This window comes from Pelodiscus sinensis, chromosome 1 (genome assembly GCF_049634645.1).
Source record: "Pelodiscus sinensis isolate JC-2024 chromosome 1, ASM4963464v1, whole genome shotgun sequence".
In the NCBI taxonomy this organism is placed as follows: Eukaryota; Metazoa; Chordata; order Testudines; family Trionychidae; genus Pelodiscus; species Pelodiscus sinensis.
Genome location: NC_134711.1, coordinates 184,595,610 through 184,613,622, shown reverse-complemented (window position 1 = coordinate 184,613,622; position 18,013 = coordinate 184,595,610). Strand labels below are relative to the sequence as shown.

The 18,013-nt window shown below is 44.7% G+C and overlaps 1 protein-coding gene across 1 annotated transcript in view; it reads right to left on the bottom strand.

The window, feature by feature from the left end:
• The window catches only part of CLIC6 (chloride intracellular channel 6), a 51,724-nt gene extending 34,847 nt beyond the window's left edge, over positions 1–16,877 (bottom strand). Inside the window, exon 1 of the mRNA XM_006126010.4 lies at positions 15,782–16,877. Coding sequence (XP_006126072.3) covers positions 15,782–16,771 — 990 coding nt within the window. The 5' untranslated portion in view covers positions 16,772–16,877. The remainder of the gene's footprint in view (positions 1–15,781) is intronic.
• Positions 16,878–18,013: the final 1,136 nt, after the last annotated feature.

The following is an 18,013-nucleotide window of genomic DNA, read 5'->3' as shown; positions in this document are numbered from 1 at the left end:
TTTTCCAAAGATTATTTTATTACTATATTTAGAAAATCTGCAAGAAATGTGTGTTGAACATTTAAAATGCAATAGTCTTATATTAATTTTCTGTACATTAAAGTCTTATTAAACAATTATCGCCAAACTTACAAGTATAATTACAAGAAGACTTTGTACATTACACTAATGATGCTTGTTGTAGGTCCTGTCAAAAGCCAGCATTCCTTTTAATGACTGTTTTCAACATATTTTACAATAGATTCCATAGATGACTGTTAAGCACAGTGGTTAAGATTTTTACAAAGCAGCGTAGTGATCTAGCCATTCATTCATCATTCAACACAGATGATTTTAAATCAAGACTGGATTTATTTAAAAGATGTGCTCTAGTTCCAAGAAGAATTATTGTGGGGTTTTATGCCCTATGTTAGACAGGACGTCATATTAGATAATCATAATGGTCCCTTCTGTACTTGGACTATATGAATCATTCAAAATGGAAGATATTTCACTGTAGTGGAAAATGTGGCTAAATTCCTTACACAGCTTAAAACTCAATGCACTCGTTCACTGTTGGGAGCGTCATTTGTAGAGACAAGTGTTAACATAAAAGTTGTGGCAGCAACAAAACCTTCTTCTCCCTGGTTTGGTTAAGCATTGTTTCCCTACTGCTCCTATCTTAGCTGCTGAGATGGGAGTCCCTCCTGTTTCAATCTGCTTTAACCACCGCAGAAATAACCCTACTGGAAAAGAAAGATGTTTTTAAGAACGACACTATATTGCTTTTCTTAACTCTTCTCTTCACCTAGCTGTATTCTTAGATTTCAAAACCTACACAAACATAGGCAATGAAAGCCAAAGAAAACTAAGTGCTCTGAAACTGTGCATGGCTAGCAATCTGTGGTTCTGTCAACATTTAGAAATGCTGTAACCATATATAGATCACTGGATTAAAGGGTTTGATACTTTTACCCCACATAGTTCAAAACCCAAATATCCCTTCATTGTGAATTCTGGCGAAAGGGAGACTTAGATTTGTCTGTGTTTGTGTTAGATGGACCATGGCCAAGGTACAAGTACACAAGCAACAAACCAAATGCTATTAGCTATTTATCCTGTTACAAGAATTATGGTTTAAATACCTCAATGCTATTTCTAATCCGTAGTTAATAACATGGCAAAATACCAGCTGAACATTTTACATCAAGACAAAAAACTTATATCCTTGTTAAATTCTTACAGGGAATTACTGCAACAAAAGCACATTATACTTTGGAACACATTATAGGTCTGGGAAAAACAGATTCGGTGGTATTTTAATGACATCCTGTTTAATGTCTTAACATGATATTTAACATGTTGTACAGCCATAATGTTTTGATCTACATGCAAAAACTACATTAATAAAATATCTATCATTTACCTTGAAAGGGAAAAAAAAGCTTTAATAAATTGCAGAGTTGAAAAACTGGTGAGGGTGTGGTGAGGTGAACAAGAAAGCAATCTTGCAATGATAATCCTAATTCCTAAATTTGGACCAAGTAGGGAAGATGAACCAAGAGGCTGATTGTTTTGTTTATCTGCTTGTTTGTTTTAAATTGGGTGGGGTGCTTCTTTCATTTTGAGTAGAAAATAAATGCAATATTTATGCAGAATGTTACAAATAAAAGACTAGTTGGCTTCAGCGGGACCCAGTTCAGAACTTCCCACAAAGCACTGATGAAATCTGGGTGCATTAGCTAGTGAAATATTGGTAATGTAAAATAGCTCAAGAAGCAAAATGGTAATGGGGGGGTTGGCAGAAGTGATCTCTTTTTACAGTGCAGTGTATTCTCTCTTTCTCCCTCCCTCCCCCTTTTTAAAAAGACTTTGTCATCTATGGGAATTAACAATTTAGCAAAGTAAAAGCATGTTCTAGAAAACCTGATGCAGACTAATTAATCCCAAGTGTTCAAAAGTCAGGATTCAAGCCCCCAAACATAAAAGTTTGATTTAAAAATAATGGTTTTTTTTCAGTGACAAATTTGGGGATTGTATTTGCCTGCTCTTCCCCCCCCCCCCCCCCCTAACTTTTGTATACAACTGCAAGGCCTAGCTGCCTTATTTATTTAATGGCATCTCAGATTTTCATGTAATTGCTCCACTCTAAAGCCTGGGACTTTAAGAAGAAACATCAGATATTGCAGAACTTGGAAACACTGCAAACCCATTGGATACAGTAGCCTGTAGTCCTGCTGTGAGTGAAACCAAGTTGTATTAGAACCTGGTTTGAGGTTAAAAATGGTTTCAGAAATTATTACATGCCATAATATCAGCAGGGTCTAAAGTGGAAACACTTTTTTTATTCTATTTTATTATTTCTAAGAAACCAAGTCCCATGCCAATGATAATGACCTATATTTTAGATATTTTATTCCACTCTTGTTGAACTCACGAAATGACCATTATTATCCTATATTCCACTTTGGTCCCAGATGAAAAATGTAATAGTGTTATACTGTATTCTGAAATTTGTTTATGAATGGAAACTGAATCGGAGAGAAACATCATAACCAGAGCAGCTTTGGTCTGCCAGTGCCAAAACTTCCCATCCTGATAAGCAGGAAAAGGAAATAAGGAACTCCCAGTAATTAAGCTAATGATATAAAACAGTTCTGTTTTTAAGGTTTTGTAAAAGGAGAAATGGAAGGAGGCAAAACTCCTCCCTGTATAGTCTGAGCAACAATTTTCTTCCCACACCTGTATCTGAGCCTTCCATGGAATGGGGCATTTTATGTCTGAGTTAGCCCTCTCAAGGGAAACTCAGGCTTTCTTCTTCACATGCATATCATCTCAACACATTGACAATGAGCATCAAACTATTAATTTATATAAAATGCTTTATAAAATGTAAATGTATTATCATAAGCAGGTTTTAAACACATAATTAAAATGACACGCATTGTGTAAAGCATTAATATTTCATTTGCAAAAACTAGTGGGCTGAGCCTCCTGCTCACTACGCTCGCCAACCCCTCCTCTTGATGGCTGTTTTCACGACAAGACAGCCTGTTAATCTTGTACTGAGCCTGGCTAAGCTCTGCATAGCCCCAAGTCACTCGCACCCGTTTCCACTCCCATCCATCACACCCCTGGAAGGGCCTCTCTATCCAAACACTCTCAGCCCATCCCATCCTCTCGTGCCCTTCAATCACCAGGCAGGCCCCCCTGCCTGCACCCTTCTCACTCCTGCCCCACCCCGCCAATAAAATAGTCCATGGCCCACAGCCCACCCCCTTCTTCCATCCCTAGCCCCACCCATCCTCCATTCCTATACCCCCATTCCTACACCCCATCCCCACCCTGCCCATCCCCTTCCATCCATCCTTAGCTGCACTTCATCCTTCATTTCTACACCCCCATTCCCCACCTCCATTCCTACATCTACCCATCCTCTCTAACCCCTCCCACTCCTCACCCCACACTGCCTATCCCTGCTCCCACCTCTTTCTTCTATTCCTACACCACCGTCCTTCCCAATCCCTCCCCTTCCTCACCCTGCCCATCCCCCTGCCTCCATTCTTATATCCCCCTCACTCCCACCATCCCGCCTTAATGCACCGCCCATCCCCACATACACTCTTATCCCCTTTCCTCCCTCCCTACGCACAGCCTGCCCCCTTCCACAAACAGGCAATCTAACCAGCAAAGAAACAGCACCAGGCCCATATGCAGGAATTTCTGTGGGGGAGGTTGCTCCGGGTGATGTGACAGCAGGATCTGGGCAGCTGCCTGGAGAGAAGTGGCAGCAAAGGAGCTGTTGCTGGGGTTCTGTGAAGTGCGAAATGGGAATGTCTGACTACATCTCTACACCACACAGTTATTTCGGAATAAGCTACTCTGGATAGTTATTTTGAAATAGCTTATTTCGAAATAGCACATCTACACTGCAGGGAAGCCTCAAAATTAGTCTGAGGCAGGCTTCCCTAATGTAGATGTCCTAACTCGGTTTAGAGCCCCAGGAGGAATAACGTAGAATGGCCCTAGTGAGAGGCTAATTCAAAATAACAGAAGTGGAGCATTTATACACGCCTTATTTCAAAATAGCTATTTCGGAATAGGCGTTATTCTTTGTAGAACGAGGTTTACAGAAGTTGGAATAAGTAGTCCGTTATTTCAAAATTATTTCAAAATAACGGAATTACTGTGTAGATGCTCGCACAGTTATTTTGGAATAACGGCCGTTATTCTGAAATAACTTTGCTGTGTAGACATACCCTCTGTGGGCAGAGGAAATAGAAAGGGGCTAGAGAAGGGGTTCCTTTGGGATGCCAGGTTGAGAAGGGGGAATAGAAGTCTGTGAGGGGACAGGAGAGGGGCTGAGGACACACATGAGGAATGGAAAGCGGGTGGTGGACGTGCAATAAGGAGGGTTTTCAGGCACCATCATGCAGAGGCTTTTGAGGCTTTTTGGCCCTAACAGCTGCCAGTGGCCATCCACCATCTTGTCTCCCTGCTCTGGGCCAGACAGCTCCCATGCAGAACCAGGTAAGCACTCAGGATTTTCACCTCCTAGCTGGGGAAAAAAAATCAGAAAATACCGGACATTTTAGGTGTCCAGTATATTCTGTATTTTTTTTACCTGACAGGAGACGAAAATACCAGACTATTCGGCTCAATACTGGACATCTGGCAACCTTATGTGTCCCACGTCCCCAGGCAGAGAGCCAAAGCTCAGCCCACCCCACGCATGTGGTCACTCACCACAGGTAGCTGCCGGAAGGGAACATGGTGCAGTGGTTGTTTCCTCCAAGCAGGGGACCACCTAGGCCAGTCTGGCACACAGCACCTTCCTTTGGCCACCAGGCCCCACGCATTTCCCCTATGAGCCTGCTCCCGCATAGCACCTCTGGCCACCAGGAAGGCACCCATAGTCTCCAGGTCAAGCCACCCTCGAGCCTCTACCTGGGGTTTCCCCCTCTAAGCAATGGCGGCAGCACTGCCGCAGCCCCATTCCCAGTGGTAGGCTGATCTAAAGTGATGCCCAGTCCCTGGATGAAATCGCTCCCTGCCCCAGACATTATTTGGGGATGGGCAAAGCCACCTGGCAGCCCGGCCTGAGCAGATTCCATCTCTGAAGGGTCCTGCCCGCAGACTTTTGGAAGGAGGAATCTGCCCAAGCCGGGCTGCCCGGCAGCTTTGCCAGTCCCGGAACAGTATATGGGGCAGGGAGGCTGTGGGAGGGTGGAGCCTATGGGACACAGAGTGATGTGATGATGTCACTCTGTCATCCCACAGGAAAAACTTTTGTGTATATGTATGTGTGTATATGTATGTGTATATATATATATATAGAGAGAGAGAGAGAGAGAGAGAGAGAGAGAGAGAGAGAGAGAGAGAGAGAGAGAGAGAGAGAGAGAGAGAGAGAGAGAGAGAGAGAGAGAGAGAGAGAGAGAGAGAGAGAGAGAGAGAGAGAGAGAGAGAGAGAGAAAGAAAAATAATCTGGAACATTAAAAATAGTTTTCAGAAATGTTAAAAAATTGAAATCACTGAAATAATCAACTGGCATGTAATCGTTCAACTCCAGTCTTTTATGAGTAGAATAAACATAGCGAATGGAAATGCAAACAACTCCTTATCACCTCATGACATTTTACTATCAGCAACAAAAAATAAATCATATAACCTTCATATGCCATTTAATTATGCTCCTTAAAATAACTTGTGTTCTAACCAAGAGAGATGTGATTTTCTTCAGAAAATTTGACATTAGAGACTAGTTAGGGTTACATTTTATTTTAGTCCAAGGAATCAAAATATTCAGAAACCTATCTGAAACACCTACAGTGACAAAGGGTCAATAAGATCCAGAATTCTTAAAGATATTTAGGCTCCTAACTCCCATTGATTTTGACATCTAAATACCTTTCAGGTTCAAGACCTAAATCTTTGAGTTTCAGTTCCCAACCTGTAAAATGGAGATGATAATATTTGCTTGTACTGTATTAAGATTGTACATTCTCTGTAGAGTGGGGATTGTCTCCTGGAGCGTGCAATACAATAGGACCCCGATCTAAGAGGAGCTTCTCTTTCGACTCTCACATTAATAATCATTATCGCAAGGCTGTGTACCCTTTGCATGGCCTCATAATAACTAGAAAAACATTTTCTTAAACTTTTAAAAATAGAGCTGTGTGTATGAGTCCATGAGTGAGAACTGTAAAAAACAAAAAACTAAATCATGGAGCCATAAAAAATTGAGACAAAAAATGCAGCACAGCGACTGCATGCAATGACTGTAAGCAATGCCATACACACCATGGCTACATCTATACTGTAGACTTCTTCTGGAAAAGCTTATGCAAATGAAGCATGGAAGGGAATATCTCCACGCTTCATCTGCATAATTAACGAGCAGCCATTTTGCGCAAGAGGCTTTTGTGCAAAAAGGAGCTGTGTAGAAGGCTCCTTTTTGTGCAAAAACCCCCTCTTGAGCAAGAGCTGTTCTTCCTCATTTTTTCAAGAAAAACGACTCTTGCGCAAGAGGGGGGTTTTGCACAAAAAGGAGCCATCGATACAGCTCCTTTTTGCACAGAAGCCTCTTGTGCAAAAGTGGTTGCTCATTAATTATGCAAATGAAACGCAGTGATATTCCACTCTGCGCTTCATTTGCATAAGCTTTTCCGGAAGAAGGCTACAGTGTAGACATAACCCAAGTGTGTGAGGCACCTGTAAATACTACCACTACAGGTAGTATCAATTACAAGGAACATAAGATAGAGCCCTCACCCCAGATTAAGATTTTGTCTCTGTTCATCAGAGTGATTAAGGCCAATGTGACTTAAGCACATGCTTAAAGTAAAACACACGCTAATTCCATAAATGAAAGTAATTAATATTCAAAAACATGGTTGTGAGGACATAAAATATTCCGTTCTTGATTTTAATGCTTTCTAACTAAAATAGTTCTAGACCAAGAAGTCATTTGCAGTGACATTACAGAGTAGGTGCTGGAGAATGATACAGTATTGTGTGCATAAAGCACTCTTGGGGCCTTTACAGTCTTCAGCCAAATAAACAAAATGGATTCATCTTATAATTTGTAATCCTCAATTAAAGGGCAGAAAGGGAACTCAAGATGTTTGCAGGGATCATGAAAAAAAATCAACCCAGTAGTGGATTGAGCATCACATATGTGACCACTTTAAGATAACTATAATTTTGTGGTTGTGTCTTAATTTCTCTATTTTTGGAGAAGGGCTTGAAAGAGACATTTCAGTGTATCGTTTTTAAAGCTATTTTTCAGTAAACAGACTCAAGGAATATATTTATCTGTAATTTTGAGGAAAAAGACAGAGTGAGCAATTATAACCATAAGTAAAGATGAACCACCTCCCTCCCAAACTTTTAGAATTAATAAACTGTTTGTACTGCTATTGAAACAAGGACTTTCCATTTCATACCTCCTTAAAACCTGTGTAAAATTTGGCAAACAAAAGTATGTTGGGCCCTTTACTCTAAAAATGCACAACTTTAATTAGCTAAAAAAGACTATAAGTAGTCAAATCTATAAGCATTTGCAACCAGTGCATAGAGTATACACAATATCCTGAAGAGTTATGAAAGGAATTTATAATGCCAGCTCCTCTTAAGCTGTATTATGGAAACCTAAATTGCCCTACTCCATCCAACAAAATAGCTGAGAAAAGGCAAATGCTTGTGGGAAGTAGGCCAGTTTCCTGTTTTGGGAGGCAGTTTTAGGAATAAAACAGAATTCCTGGCTAATGTGTTTAACTACTGCACACAAGTGTTTCTGCAAACTAAGCACTTCAAAACATATACAAGATTACAAACTGCAAATACAAATATTTTATAAATAAATGGCTACTTTACAGGAATTGTCCTTGCTGTGATGGACAGTCTCAGGTGGCCAGATTGAATGAAAGCACGGTTTGGTTTTGTTCTTTTTTCATTAAAACAAGCAAACTGAAGGGGAATTGTCCTTTCCTCACCCATTCCCTGATGTAAGGTTGAGCTATGCTGGTGCTCTGCCTGTGGCAATGACTCTCTTTTCTGGCTACTTCCTTTTTAAAGTGGGGCTGGCTTATGATATGAATTATGGGGCGCAATTGGAAGACTGTATAACAGTGACCGGCAACCAGTAGCCCACTGTGACTCCACCTGTGGGACCATGGACCCCCTAAATAGCCTCCCACTTGCCTCTCACACCCAGGGCACTAGCACCCACACTTCCTACTTCTCCCCCTCCCTCCCAGCACTCTTGGAGCACCACGAATCCACTGATTGACACTCCATCTCTGCTCTTCCCACTTCCTCCCAATGCTGGAACACCACAAATCAGCTGTTTGCAGCTGTTGAAGCTCTGGAAAGATGGGAGAGGAGTGGGGACGGAGCACAAGTCAGGAGATTTGGGGGGGAAGGAGTAGGAAGCATGGGGCTCCAGTGCCCCATTGCATGACAGGTGCATGAGGGTAGGGTGCAAATGGGGGGTCCATGGGCTGCAGGCAATAGCGCTGGGAAAACATAAGAAACTGGCAGATATAATCTACACATGAGAACTCAACTGGGCTTAGCAGCTACCAGGAAAAAAGGAAGCTACAATGGTAGCTGTACAAAACTAGATAAAGGCATCTTGTCCTTGGAGGTTTGATTATTTTAATTAAACAGTTAGGCTATGGTTACACTGCCATTTTTTTTGCAGAAGAATATATGCAAATCACGCTCACATTTGCATATCTTCTGATTCTTTTTGTGGAAGAGGTTTTGCCGCTATTTGGCACCGTGTAGACCCCTCTTTCGCAAGACCCTGTAAACCTTGATTTACAAGCAATAAGGGGTCTTGCGAAAGAGGGTTTTTTCCCCAACATTTGGCTCCATTGGAAATGTTGGCCAAATAGCAGCAAATCCTTTTCCGCAAAAAGAATCAGAAGATATGCAAATGCGAGCAAATTTGCATATCTTCCGCAAAAAACCAGCAGTGTAGCTGTAGCCTTAGAGAACAGGTAGGATGCAAGAAAATTTCCCACTGTCTAAATCTAATCAAATGTTCCTCCACTCACTCCACAGTGGTGTGTCCTGGCTTTGCATTTAACAAATCCGGTCATCTTAGGCAAATCTCAAATGATTTGCTATGCTCGGAATCAGCATGCAAGCTTATCTGAACTTTCCCAAAACCCTTTAGTCTGCAAAATGGGCAGGCATGTTTTTAAATGAACTGGGTGTAAAATTATGATGCTAATATTCTACATAGGAAGATTAGAAGCAGTATTCAATTCCTAGTCAATTTTAAACTTACCAGAAAATATTTGCAAAGGCACATACTTATGGTGATTAGGTGTTCATATCCCACAGAAAATCAATGGGAGTTAAGTCTCAGAGGGATAGCTGTGTTAGTCTTTATCTGGAAAAACAACAAGGAGTTCCTGTAGTACCTTAAAGACTAATAGATTTATTTGGGCATAAGTTTTTGTGGGTAAATCCCACTTCCTCAATACATCTGATGAAGTTGTTTTTACCCATGAAAGTTTATACCCAAATAAATCGTTTATCTTTAAGATGCCACAGGATTCCTCATTGCTTTTAATGGGAGTTGAGTGTGTCGCAGCCACTGGAGCCTTTGAAAATCTCCTTCACCCTTCTCATATGGTTGTTTTATGGCCCCTGAAGTCACAAATCCCTGGTTTCCACTGAGTGATCTCCCAGTATGCCTAAGGATGGTAACAGTACAGCCAGCAGTGAATCCAGCTGAAGCATAAATGTGCCCTAGAATGAGAGAGGTGGTAGTTTTTACTACACTGGGTAGGCCTGCCAACAGAGGGTGGAGAGGGAGGAGCAAAAGGGGCAACTGCCACAGGGCCGGGAGATTCAAAGGGGTCCGGAACTCTGGGCACGACAGCAGCCGAGCCTCAAGCCCCTTTTAGCCACAGGAGCACCAGAGATTGCTTCACTGCTCTCCATGGTTCTGAGGGGTTAGGAGGGGAACACGCGAGCTGGGTGGTGCTAAGGACTGACTTAGCACACTTTGCTCCAGGGCCTGCAGTGGCTGTTGGCCATTATTTTTTTACCACAGCCCCAAAATAAACTGACAACTTTATTTTTAAATGGGAAGTGTCATGTTGAGAGATGATGGTACAGGTTGGATATTCCTGATCCGGCCATTTGCCAGACCAGAGAAGGTTCCCTTCCACAGCCTCCAGCCGCTGACTCTGCCAGCTGGGGAGAGGGCACTATCTCTAGCTCTAGCCCCTGCCGGGCTTCCTACTGGGTTGTTGGTCCTATTTGCTGCCCCAGCTTGACTGCCTGAAGGCTCCAGCAGCGCACATTGCCAGGAGCTGGCTCTAGCCTTGGTCGGGCTGTTGGGTGCTGCCAAGGGCTTGAGCTCTGGTTCAAGCCACATGGCAGCTTCTGCAGGTTGTCCAGGGCTCCGGCACCATGCTACCATGGGCTGCTATGGATGTTTCTAGCCCCGGTCCCGCTGCTTCATGCTGCTGAGGGCGCAAGCGTCCACACTGCCACAAACAGTCACTGGCCCAGTCCTGTGCTGCCGGGGGCTGCCCACACCCGGTCCCAGTGCAGCAGGCTGTCGGGGGCTGCTGCCAGCTCCAGTCCCTATCCTGTCCCGCTGCTTCAGCCCAGCCCATCTTGGATTGCCCTCCTGCCACTAGGAATGTCTGATCTAGGAACATCTGTGGTCCTGCCAGACCATGGATGTTGCTGGACCAGAGAATTCTGATTTTAGGAGATGCAACCTGTACTGGTAATTCAGAATTTAAAAAGTTGTTATACTTACTTATTTTTTCTAACCTTTTTGTGAAGCTATGCCTCAAACTAATATTTCCAGGTCTGCAACAGACTTCTTGTGTATCCTGGGCACTTATGACCAGGTTTTAAAGATATTTAGACACTTAAAGATACAGATAGTCATCTAGTAGGAATTAGATGCCTAGGCATTTTAGCAAATCCCAATATACACTAGGGATGTAAGCAAGTAATTGAGTCGACTACTCACATTTCCTCCACCCCTTGCTGCCTCTGTATCAGAGAGGCAGCCAGGGGTGGGGAAGCAGGAGCTGGTGCTGAGAGGAGCCATCTTAAAAGCCAGTTTCCCCCAGCAACCTCTGCATGGTGCCACCTTCCCCTCCCCCGCTGCTGCCTCTATCAGAGGCAGCAACTGGAGAATGGGGCAGAGGGAGGCTGCTGTGAAGCAGCCCTTATCTATGGGGGGGTTCCAGCTCTCTACTGAGACCCTCTGTAGAGAGGAGCTGCTGGACCCGCTGCTTACTATATTTAAACTGCAGAGTTGTAGCAGGAATAGCTCCTGAACTGAGGAAGCCTACCATTATCGAGTAATCGTGTAGCCGATACAAATTGTATTGACTGCAATTAGCCAGTTTCCCACCTCTTAACATCCATAATATGCACCTATGTTCATCTTTAAAATTATTTGGGCACCTAATAATCTGACCCTTAAGACCTGGCCACAAAATTGTCTGTCTGGTCTATCTTGACAACATGGAGCCAAGTATGATTGGTGGAAGCTTTTTACAGAAATCCAATTTTCAGGGAGGAAATGTTCTTGTTTCAATCTTTCATTAATATCATAAAATGTTTTTTGTTGTTTTTAGACTTAGTGAGCCAAATTGTTCTCATTTGCACTAGCACAAAATTAGATTCACAAGTTGTTCTGGATTTATACTTTAGCTGAGAGCAGAATCTAACTTGGGATACTGTACTGGTTCCTACTCTCATTAGTTGTTGTTGCCTTCTGTTTTCAACAGAGAAGAGTTTAAATAACTTAGATTAATTTCATGCTTCATTAACACCATTAATGGAGAACATAGGGGGAGCAAAAGGTAACAATGAGACAATAGTGGTCAGGATAATGGGCAGCATCCTTTGCTCAATCATTAGTGAATTTTCTACAGGCATCATAGGAGAGGAAAGTTTTAATGAGGAATATGAGGGAGGGCAATGAGGTGGCTTTGTTTACAGAGAGCTCCTATTATGCACAACAGGCAGCAAAGTTTGTTGAAAAAAAATTTAAATGGAATGAAAATGACTGCTGGCCTTCCAACACAGAAGAGATGACAGGCTGGTGTAATGGTGTTACAATGAGCAGCAGTGGGCTGAAGGCATATGCACCTGACCTGGGATACACTGGGTTGGAATGTTTTCAGGGAGGGATCATTTTGTGCTGCAAATAGAACACCTGGATTCAATTTGGTTTCCTTCTCAGTTTCTTAACTCGAGTTTTGGCAACAGCTATTTACTAACTCCGGGAATACCATCCCAGACTCTCCTGCAGCACCACTCTAGGACCATCCCTGACTATATCTATGATCTGATGCAGTCACTCAGTACTCACTGCTCTTTGGTAGCCACTCTGCCTCTGTATTATTTTCCAAGCCTTCTTAAAATACTAATGTTAAATCAGCCCTGAAATTGTTCCTCTTTCCTTTTAAAAATTCAAACATTTCAATTAACTATGCTTAATCCTTATAATTCACATTGTTATCCTTAGTATGTCCTGCTCTCCAATTCTTTGATCCATTGGATATTCTACAAAGATTGAAATCATGCTCCAAATGTGATTTGCCTTTCCAAAGTCATTTTATGAAAGTGATGACATGGGATTCTGCATTTATTATGTCTCAAATGATGATCCATATCAAATACTATCAGTTTTTGACATGCAAAAAGATGTTTTCTGACTAACAGACCTCCAATCTCAGCCTGGAATTTGAAAATCAGACTGAGCTCTTTCTGCAAGTAAGAAACTGTCCTTATTTATAGTGGTGAAACTGCTGCACATTATGTCCTTAATTACACCTGTGCAATCCTGCTTCATTCACTGATAGATATGATCACAGTAGGAATTAAAGTCACATAAATGGCCCTACAATTGGTAGTTAACAGTTCTCTTGAGCTATGAGCCAGAGAAGAATAGAGTTCTCTCTGCCATATGTCAGTTAGCTCTGCAGAGCTGACAAAAGTAAAGATGTAACTGTCATTAAAGAAAGCACACAAGACTGAACATGCGTAGGGTGCAGATCTGTTAAATCAGGGATGGGTAACCAAAGGCCCCGGGGCCGGATGTGGCCCCTGGCTTGCCTAAATCCGGCCCCCGAGGCTCAGGGCTCCCCCCAGTATTGAGGCGCCTGCACTGGCGCTCCAGCCCCCCTGCTGCCTCATCATGGTGCTGGAGCACAAAGAATCTACTGGCCTGGGCCCCCACAGGCTCTGATGTATGAGGGGAATGTGGGGAGTGTCTATGTCAGTGAGGAGTGTTTTGTTTTGTTTCGTTGTTATTCGCTTGTGTGTGGCCCCCAACTCTAAAAAAGGTTCCCTCCTCCCCCGTATTAAATAAGGTAACATTTTCCCATAATCATTTTTAAAGTAAAATTTAATATACAACTTTTACTGTATAGATTTCTGCTTTTTCCCAGTAATATTAGTTTCAACTCTAGTATTCAGCTAATGGAAATCAATATACTAGAGCAGTTATTTATAGCAATTTTATAACTCAACCAAGAGTGTAATTTAAGGAAAAGCTATGAGAGTAGGGAGGAAGAAGAGGGGTGGGATAAAGAACAACATTTATCTTTCTGATGTGGCTTTATACAGTACACTGGATATTAAGGATGTTAAATTTAGAGTAATCAACTCAAATAGTCCATGTAATTTGTATCGACTATTCGATTAATTAAGAAGGGCCACCTCCACCTTTGAAATGTAGCAAGAGACCTGCTGGCTCTTGCAAAATTTTAAAGGTGGAAGTACTGCAGGGAGCACGGCCAGCGGGGGACTCAAATAGGTCTGGGGACGCTTTGCTTTTGAAATGTAAAAGAGCCTTCCCATGGCTCTTGTATATTTCAGAAGCAGGGGGTGCGGAACCAGCGGAGGACTGTTTGAGTCCCCCAGTTCACCCCAGGCTCCGTGAAGCACTTCTACATTTGCTTATCGGATAGTCAACTAGTCGACTTATTGCTTATATCATTACTAGATATTAAAAGACTCGATAGCTCTAGTAAAAATAAGGTTTTCGCCTATTTGTGTTTGGTATAGCTAGCTTTGTGAAAAGGGGGAAGGAAATCAAGCCATAAATTGTTTGATTTTGTGGATTCATTGTCAAATGGGAGGGTGTTTTTAATTCCCACTTCATCCTTGTGCTGGTGGAGAAGGGACCAACTAATGAAAAAGTAGCACATTCTGCAAGGGAAATATGACTTCCAATAGTGTAAGACCAAAAGTGACCCCTAGTTTTCTTTGTTTATACGGTTGGCCCTAACTTGGTCAAACTTCCATGCTAAGCACTGTTGTGCCTGTTAAATTTGGTTGCTGCCCTCCCCTGCTGAAAGGGACTTGTTTTTCACAGTGCAGGCCTAAGGGTCCACCTCTGCTGGTCTGACTTCAGAGTCACGGCTATGTTTTGTAGAACTGAGCAAGCAGGCAGAAATTAATTTCAGATAACATTCCACAAATATAGCAATTGTTTATTTTGACTGATTTTTCTCTAATCTAGATTTCACCTGTTTGAATTATAGGTGTTTTAAATGTCTGTAAACTGCATAACTTTTACTGATGTACTAACTCATTACATTATTTGTTTGCAAATATTTCCTGTATCCATAATTGCCAGATTTGTCTACATTATCTGAAATTCATTTTAATTTTCATTATTTGTCAAACTTCTTGATTGTTAGCATAAAACATGCTGTATAAATGTAACATAGTATTATCAACGCTCTTAAAACGGAATTTTCTATTTTCTTCCAAGTAAGTCCCTATAATGTCACACCTTGTGTATTTTTCTGTGCATCTTCTACCTCCTCCTACTTTGGTGATTTAAAACTTTCCAGTAACCTTAACAAGTATTTTTCTACTTCACAAAATGTTGTGAGAATGCATTCTCACATTGATGTATTTCATGTGCTCTGACACTAGGATGATTAGCTCCACACAGAACCTCATGAACAAACCAGAGTGGGATCTAAAGTTTCAAACTTTTTTTAAAGGGAGAGAGAGAAATATCTAGACCAAAAAAGTAAAACAGTCAGAATAACTGTTGGCGAAAACCCTTTGGGAAATTGTCTTATTGCCAGTTTTGCACTTTTTCCTTTTCTTGTTGGGGTTACTAATTATTAGAATAATATCAGAAGCCCGATTTTCAGCACAAAGACTATGTCGTTAAACAATGACTATGTTTAACCAAGAAGGAATGAAAAGTCAAAGGAGCTTTATCTCTCCGGCTAAATAATTCAAAGAGGTTGCCGAGTTAGTCTGTACAGGATAAGCTTAAAAAAAAACAAGTAGTCTGGTAGCACAGTAAAGACTAGCAAAACATGATGCCATCTAGTCTTTAAAGTTCTAGCAGACTATTTGTTGGATAAATAATAAGCAAGCCATCTTTTCGAAGCTGAATTTGCGACTGGCGGATTTAAATGTCACTACTAACCGCAAATACACATCTCCCATAGAGCTGCACTCTGTAAGGAATATGGGGGTAACCAGCCGAAACTCCCTCAAACTATCCCGTGTTATTGTAGCTTGAGCACAATGTTACTTGCTTTAGTAAAGCTCCACACACTTTTGGCTGGACAGAGGAGTCACTAACTTCATCACACGGCGAGAGATGTATCTAGAGATCCTCAACCATTCCATGACTCTAGCAAAACCTCTAACACCAGCCCATGAGCCGGGAATCATGGGCCCACACAACAAATCTTCCCCAAGCTGAAGGATCTGCGGCAGATAAGGGAAGCGCAAGGCTGCGAGTGGCTACCTAAGCAGGTAGCGTTACCTTGACGAAGAGGGAAATGTCATGCTCTTGCGCCTCTTCCCCGGGGTCTCCCGGAGCGCTCACCGCCACCGCCTCTTCCTCCTCCTCCTCCTCCGCCTGCGTGCAGTTCACGTCCAGCGCGTCCTCGTCTCTCTCCGCTCCCGCAGGCTCCTCGGGGTCCCCGCTGGCCTTTGGGTCTGCGAGGTGATTGCTCAGTTCATCCCCAGCTGGGGTGTCCTCGGGGCTCTCTCCGACTCGGGCGTGCTCCGCTGCTGCGCTCATCTCCTGGGGGGCCCGGCCTGAAGCGTCTCCTGCCGCAGGGGGGTCTCCACTTGCCGCCGGCTCTTGGGGCTCTGCGCCCCCGGGGGTAGCGCCGGGGCTTTCTCCGTCCTTCCTTTCGCCCTCTGCATCCTCCTCGTCCCCGCTCTCGGGCTTTTCTTCGGCCGCTGCATCTTTGCCAGCGCCTTCCTCGCTCTCCTCCTCCGCGGGCTCGTCTCCCTCCGAGGTTGCTGCCTCTCGGGACCCCTCCCCGGGCTTTTCTTCCTCCGCCGCCTCCTCTGGCTCGCCTGCTTCGTGCTCTTCCTCTCCTGCAGCCCCCGCCGGAGGAGTTTCTGCCCCGGGGACTCCCCCTTCCTCGATGCTCGCCCCCGGCGTCTCTGCTCCGCTGCGCTGCTCCGCGGGCGCCTCTGCAGATCCTTCGCCCTCGCCGCTTCCCCCTGCGCCTGCTTCGCCCTCTCCCTCCTCGCTCTCCCCGCCGGCCCGCTCCGGCGGCCCGCTCCCCCCCTCGGGGCTGCCGCCTGCCTCCTCGGCGCCCCCGGGCGCCCCCTGCTCCTTCCCTTCAGCTTCGGCTGCCTCTTCCCGCCAGGGGCCGGGGGGCTTCGCCCCTTCCTCGCTCTCTCCCTCCCCCGGCACTTGGGTGCCCCCTGCCCCGAGCGGCTCCGGGCTCTGCACCATGCTGCGCCCCTCCGCGGCGCCGGGCTCCTCGGCAGGGGAAGGGGGGCTGCTGTCCATGGCGTGGCGCCGCCGGCTATGGCGACTCCTCGCTGCACCCGCAGGGATTAGACTGACCCGAGCCCAGCGCCAGCACCTGCCCGGGAGCGCCACGGGGCCGGCTGCGCATGCTCCCTCGCAGCTGCCCTCGCTCGACCCTGGCTCGCCCTCAGAACCAGCTCCCCGCGCCAGGCGGGGACAGAGCAGGAGGAGAGGGGTCAACAGGCGGGGGCGGGGGAAGGCACATAACCAGGGGGTGACAGGGGCGCTGGATGTCGGGGTGCCGCTGCTCACAACCCCCTGGCTTGAAGTGGTGTCCATTAGATAAAGGGTTTCCTTCACTGGCTCTTGGCACCCTGCACTGTACAGATTGTCCCAGCAGCCTTGGGGGAGAAGGGCAAATGGAAACAGAACAGCAAAGGTTGGAGTGGAGGCAAAAGCAGGGAGATGTAGGGGCAGAACCTGGTCTGGGGTAGTTGGGCTAAATTCCTCCTTAGACATTTATCTTCTCTTCCCTGGGTTGTGACAGCAAAGCAGCTGTCCCGCCAAAGCCTCAGCACTTTCCTGATCTGATGTTTTTGCTGTGGGAAAGTAACCCCGGCCAATGTTCTGCTGCCTGGCACCCACAGGGCGACACCATCACTGCGTCTGCCAATGGCATTGGTTTGGGGGACAGGGTCCGGGAGAAGGGAGCGGAGGAGCCAGTTCCTCTCTGCACCCAAGAGCAGAAGCGGGAAACGGGTGAGGAACTGCAAGCACCAAACATACGTGATTCTCCATGAGAAATCCTCCTTGTTTTTTCTCACTGGCGGTCAGAGCTCTCAGTGGGCTGCCTTTGCTGCTGATCCCCCTGCTCCTGCTCCGGCTTCCCTTTGCCAAGTTTTAACAACTTGCCCTTTGCAGTCCTTCAAACATCTTGCCAAAAGCCCTGGCTTGATTGCAAGTCTCTGAGACGTATCTTGCCCACTTAAGTCCTTGCTGCATCCCTCGTGCCTTTACTGTGTTCCAAAGCTTCAAAGGGGTAGCCCAGTTATGTTCCGTTAGTCTCTAAGGTGCTGCAAGACTATTCCTTGTTTTGTAACCTCTATTGTGGTTAGGGCAGGACGGCGGGGACGAATTCTCGTGGGTGGCCTTACATGGGGAACGCAGGAAAGTAGCCCAAAATGTAACGGTAGCCCCAAATGCTTCACAGAGTTGTGCCCACTAACGCTCATGATCTCATCTACATGTTTTGTTAGTCTTTAAGGTGCTACCAGACTGTTT